Here is a 6,065-nt window from a genome sequence, read left to right on the forward strand (position 1 = left end):
GTCTGCGGGCCCAGTCTGTCCGTCTCAGGGTCCTGTCTGCTGCACTGTCTGTTTCCGTGGAGCTCTTATCCTGGGCCCATCCTAGGTGTCTGCACACAGTGTTTCATTGAAGTGTCACGCGACCTTGCGTGTGAAGGTACATGACCCCCATTTTACAGCTGATGATCAGAGAGCTTACGTTGGCAGAGATGCAGCCCCCGTTGCCTGAAGCCTCTGGTCCTCTCAGCTCTCGCGCTCTCTGTGAAATCACAGTAGCCGCGGGAGTTCTGGCCCACGACGTGTCGCGGTGAAGTCCTGGCCATCTCTGCAGCGTGGGCTGCAGGGAAACCACACATTACTGACCCAAGGAGGCCTGCAGGTCAGGTTTGGGTCAGTGTGACTTCACTGGCCCTTCTGTCGACATCTCGAGGCTGGAGGGCTTGCTTGCCTCTGAATGCTGGCTGTGTCTTCTGGTCCCACTTGAGAGCTGTCTGCTCTGTGTCTGCGTCGAGGAGCCGTGTGAGACCTTAGGGTCTGATGATTTGTTTTGCGCTCGTTCTGATCATGTGGCCGTTGGAAAGTGAGCTTCCAGCTGCTCGTAAGCATTCCTGGTCATCGTGAGGAGGCGCAAACAGACAGCCCTTTAGCAGCCCTGATGCTCCTGCTTTTTCTGTCTCTGGGAGAGTCCGTTTTGGATCCGTTACCCCAGCAACGAGCTGTGATATCACCACTGGCGGCTTTTTGGGGGGAGAGCCGGTGGTTGGACTCGCTCTTTGCTGAGAAACAAAGATCTTGTTTTGTGTAAATGACGGTAATTGCAGGCTGTGCATCTCGAGCCCTGCTCGTTTTGTTCTGATTCTCAGTGCAGTTGTGGACAGGCAGGCAGGCATTTGGCTCCTGGAAAGAGCGCAGCTGCTAGCTGGGGGAGGGAGGGTGACCGTCCTGGGCTGCAGTAAGCACAGCCCCCCGCGTGGTCCCCGTGCAGGCTGGGGGCTCGGGCAGAGGCAGCAGGCGTCTCTGCACAGCCGAGGGGACCTCCCCGTCCAGGCTGAGGGGTGCGGGGCTGGAGGAGACGAGTGAGGACCGCAGAGTCGTGTCCAGGGGTGGAGCGGCCGCCTCTGCGCGTAGGGACCAGGCGGTGTGCGGGGTCATTAAAGCTCCTGCCCAGGCTCCGCTTCGCCTGCTGCCAGAGCTAAGTTTTTAAAAAAATTTAACCTCGAGCAAAGAAAACATTTTCGTAAAACCTCCCTCCTCGCAGAGGCGGTCCGACTGAATTGCTCACACCGTCCTCAGACCCAAGGGCTCAGAGTTAAACAGCAGCAGCAGACAGGGTCCGAGCAAGAAGCTGCTCCGCACGGCCTGTCTCGCGCCGGCTCTGCTGGTGGCGCCCGCGCCTGAACGTCCTCTGCTATCCCTCTGGTTTCAGGGCTCCTCACAGGTCCCCGGCCGACTCCACAGCGGAGAAAGCAGACAGCGTCTCCTCGAGCACCCCTCTGTGTGTGATCACCAACCGCCCCCCGCCCAGCACTGCCAACGGCGTCACCAGTGCGCCTCTGCTGTCCACGCCTGGGCCGGACTCCTCCGTGGAAGCCAGGGAGAGACGGAGGTGCGTCACGGCCGGGCTCATTGGGTTCTCCGGGGGGAGGGGGGCGGGGGGACGTCGTCCCAGTCTCACACGTTGATGAAAGCAGGCCTTTCCATTACAGTTTGGGTTTTGGATTTGCCAGGAGGTTTTCGGTGGAGATCTGCATTGTTTCTGACTGTTTAAGAGAGACGCCTGTTCTGTCAGGGAGACAGCTCTCCCCTTCTGTCTGTCTGTCTGTCTGTCTGTCTGTCTGTGAGGTCGTGGCAGACAGTGTCCCACTCTGTGATGGAGAGCCTGACCCGAGAGGGACCCGCTGCTCTGCTCAGGGTCGTCCACAGGGACCTCTGGCGGCTAAGAAAGGCAGTAAGGGCATCAAAGGCTCAGAAATCGAGGGGATTTAAGTTTTGATTCATTGGAGAGGAATCCCAGAGCAGGAATGGGTGACAGCAGGATGGTGACTGTGCTGCGTGTCAGGTTCTGCGGTGTCTCTGCCTGGAGAGTGGTCTCACCAACACGGGGAGATGTAAGGTAGGAGGGAGCGGGGTCGGGACTCAGGGTCCTGGGGAGATATGACCAGGAGGACGGCCAGTCTCCCCTCGAGGGGGGCGCTCCACTTGGGAGTTTCAGACTCACCTAAACCTAAACTGAGGCCCCGGTCATCCCTGTCTTCAGACTAGAAAATGAGTGCATATCAGAGGAAGATTTTATTTTGTGAGTGTGTATTTGTGCAAAACAAGCCAGAGACTCTTTCCGACGAGACACAACCAGTCCAGGTGTCTGGGTATTTGTCGTAAAGGCGGCTCTGAAACCCGTCATGAGAAGAAACGGGAGGGGTGCTAACTGAGCTGGAGAATTCTGGGGACCAGGGGGAAGTGCCTGAGAGGCAGTGCTCAGGGCGAGGCCAGGCGGAGGCAGGACGAGCATCCAGGCAGAAGGTGCGGTCAGCACCGGGTGGGAAGGAAGTGGATGGCACTGCCGAGGCCTGGAGCGCTGGGGATAGGCAGGGAGCGGACGGTGCAGCCGGCTCACAGCCAGCTCCACGGGGCGCCTGGAGGAGCCGTGCTGACAGCTTTATAGACACAGTTCACGTACCATGCAATTTACCCCTGACGTGCACAGCTCAGCGGTTTCCAGTGTGTGCACGGATCTGTGCAGCCGCCACCAGTCAGTGTGCAAACGCGCTCGTTCCAGAAAGAAACCCCAGACCTCAGCGCTCACCCTCACCCCATCGAAGGAGACTGAGCAGGCGTCTGGGAGAGGCAGCTCCCCTTCCAGTGAGTGATGCTGGGGCGAGTCTAGGAACAGGAAGTTCAGGGGCCGCGCTCAGGACACCTGAGCAGGCCTTGTGTGAAATAGATTAGATGAAGGAAAAAGCGTTTTTGCGCCAGATAAATGTGTGAAAGTCGGTCACACAAGTTTAGCGGGCGACTCAGAGCTGCCGGTCGGTCCTCTTGGTGTGGAAGGGGTGCGGGGGTAGAATTTGCAGCATTTTCCAAGTTTCTGCGTCTGTGGAGTCGTTCTGTTTTATCACGGACACCAAGGCAGGTTCCACTGGGTGTGCATTGGAGACTACGGCGAGCAAGGCGGGAGCCTGCCTCGCAGACGGGTGCCCTGCCGGGAACTGAACTTCTCTCCCAGCTGCGGGGACCCGGGTGTGTCAGCTCGTTTGAGTTCATCCAATCAGACATATCATTTAAGCTGTTACAGAATTAAAGCTGTTTAATTTCTCCCTCTAGACAAACATGAAAGGGAAAAAAATCACATGTTTTGAAAACAGCTAACGTTTCCTTCTGAAAGAGCTGGCGGGTGCCGTCTGGGGGAGCTCGCGCTGGGGGTCGCTGCGAGGCCTGGCGCACAAGTCCAGTTGGAAGCATGAATAGCCTTTGGGATAAATTGGGCTTTAAAAGTGGCCTGTGGACAGGTCTCTCAGAGGTGATGACCGGAGCAGGCGGGCTGGGCGGGTCTGACGGTGACCTGCACAACTGGCTGCTTCTCCGAGAACCTGTGTTCCAGCGGCCGGTGGGTGTGCACACCTGGTGGCCAGCGACCAGCCTCCCTGTGCACCCCATTCTTTCCCTGGGGGCGAGCTGCAGCTGGGCCACTAATGGGCGGAGCCAGAGCCAAAGGGGTGCCTGGGACACCACAGGGCCAGCATGGGAGTGGCCGCCCTGGGCTGTTCTGAGGGATGTGGGCAACTTGTATTTTCTCTTTCCTCCTGCATTTCCCAAATGCAGAGTGATAAAGTGTGACCACTGTGATGGGGTGGGCGCAGAAGGAGTCGCGAACAACGCACTCTAGGGACAAGTCTCTCGTGACGTGAGTCTGTGAGCGACCGTCAGCCCTGAGGAGTAAACACAGTCCATCCAGACGCGAGGTTTGCAGGGTTCTGGGTCATTTATGATTTTGCTGCAGAAGCTCAGGGCAGGACTTGTACAAGTTCTCTCTCTAAAGAAGGGCACAGTTTGGATTTACAAAGTCCCTTTTTCACCCTGAAAAGCTGGCGTGGGCTCATGCCTCCTCGTCACGCGATGGAGGGGTGGGAGTTAGGCCTGTGGGGTGGACATGCTGAGGCCCTGAGTGGAGTGATGGCCCTTGTCACACCTCTTCCTCCTCACGGAGCTCACCAACCATTTCCTCCTCGAGATTTAACCCTTTGCATGCCAACCAATATCCTAGGAACTATGCTAAAATTGCCAAGGCATTTTTGCTGATTTTATAGCAGTTTAGGAAAAAAATTATGAATCACAAGTAAATGAAGTTACATATTCAAAAACTTAAGGAAACCTTTATTACATTGACATATTTAGCAATAACATCATCACTAATAAAAGCAGACTTAGAACTGGACGCCATTTCGAAGCTTTGATAGCGCTCCTGGCACTTTTGGCGAAAGACAGGAGGAGCGTAATCGCGCTCCCCGGCACTCTAGGGGTTAAGGATGAGGGTTTGGGTTGGTGGCCTTCGGCCCCAGGCACTGAAATTCCTGCCACCACCCTGTCCAGGCTCCCAGAGCAGCAGCCATCTGAGAGAGGGGCCCTCTGAGAGGGCGGCTGGCAGAGCCCTACGGAGACGGGGAGCAGCCAGGTGGCAGCTGTCACAGTGGACTGGCCTCGTTTTCCAAAGCTCCAAGTTTTCCTTAGCAACAAAGCGTAAACAGCCCTGGGGCTAATATTAGACTCTGAGTGCGGCCTCTGACCCTCTCCCTCTGCTGCTGCTCTGCCGGCTCCCCCCCCCCCCCACCCCCGCCCTCCCTGAATCCTAGCTCCTCCTTTTTATGGGTGCCCATCCCTTTCTTCATGGAAATTGCCCACACGGTTTTCCGGCTCATAAGGTGAGTAGTGATTCTTGCCCCAAGCACACCCCCTGTGCCTCCCGCTTTGAGGGTGGCGATTAGCCAGAACATGGCTTCAAGACCCAACAACCCACGGGGAACCCTTTATGGGGGCCGGGGGTCTCTGAGTTCCGTGCCACACACCACGTGGCGGCCTTCTTGGGGCCGGGGGTCTCTGAGTTCCGTGCTCATTCCCGCTGGGATGAAACCTTGAGTCATGGTTTTTAAAAGCCATTTGACTCATCTCTGTCCCCGGGCTAAAGACAGGCAGTTGTCAATTTTAAAAGCCATTTGACTCATCTCTGTCCCCGGGCTAAAGACAGGCAGTTGTCAATTCATAAAGGGCTCCAGAGAGAGGCAGCACTGCCCACTGGCCACGGAATCATCCTTCCTGCCCTGAGAGACTGCAGCACTGCCCACTGGCCACGGAATCATCCTTCCTGCGCGGAGGTTGCGGGGTGGGGGTGGGGGGGTGGTTAGCAGCCGTCAGTGCATTTTCTGCCGTGTTCCCCTTCTGGGGTCTGGTTGTCATGTGACTCGTCACCAGGGGCCTATCGGCTGTGTACAGGGTGCGTGTGGTTCCTGCGGGGGGTGTGGCCGGGCTCTGCTGTCATGTAGCCGTGCACTCGCGGTGCCCAGCGGTGGTGCCAGTGCTCGGGGGCGTTTCCCCGGCTGACATCTCAGGAAGGCTTGTGGTTGCCCTCCCTGCATGCATGTGGCCACACAGAACACAACGTGTCCAAATAACTCACTGTCAGGTGAAGTGATGAGGGGAGCTGTGAGCTGTGTGCGCTGTGGCTGCAGTGACGACGTTCTGTCCAGAGAGATGTCCTGTGGGCCTGAGTCTAAGACAGGAGGCGGGAGTGACTGCTGGTGCATCGGGGTGAAGAACACGATTGAAAATGGATTGTGTGACGATTGCATCACATGAATTTACTGAACAAACCATTGAGTGTGCGCTCCGTGGTGTATGGATGCGTCGCAGCACAGCGGTTGGTGACTCTGGTGCCCGGGACCCAGGAGATAGGGCCAAGGCGATGCCAGCTGGGTCACTACAGGGAGGTGCAAGGTCTTGACTAAAAGTCTGTCATCTTTTCCCGGATTTCTGTTGCTCAGCACAGCTATTGAGACCAACAGTCACCTCATTTCCCCAACACGGTGCGTTCGTCA

The 6,065-nt window shown here is 57.0% G+C and overlaps 1 protein-coding gene across 3 annotated transcripts in view; it reads left to right on the forward strand.

Annotated features, from left to right (window-relative positions):
• The window catches only part of LOC102419496 (protein phosphatase 1 regulatory subunit 12B), a 37,093-nt gene that overhangs the window by 22,695 nt on the left and 8,333 nt on the right, over positions 1–6,065 (forward strand). For all 3 annotated transcript variants that reach the window (XM_023748708.1, XM_023748710.1, XM_023748709.1), the window contains one exon: positions 1,406–1,585. In XM_023748708.1, coding sequence (XP_023604476.1) covers positions 1,406–1,585 — 180 coding nt within the window. The remainder of the gene's footprint in view (positions 1–1,405; positions 1,586–6,065) is intronic.

This window comes from Myotis lucifugus, unplaced genomic scaffold (genome assembly GCF_000147115.1).
Source record: "Myotis lucifugus unplaced genomic scaffold, Myoluc2.0 scaffold_1707, whole genome shotgun sequence".
NCBI classification, from domain to species: domain Eukaryota; kingdom Metazoa; phylum Chordata; class Mammalia; order Chiroptera; family Vespertilionidae; genus Myotis; species Myotis lucifugus.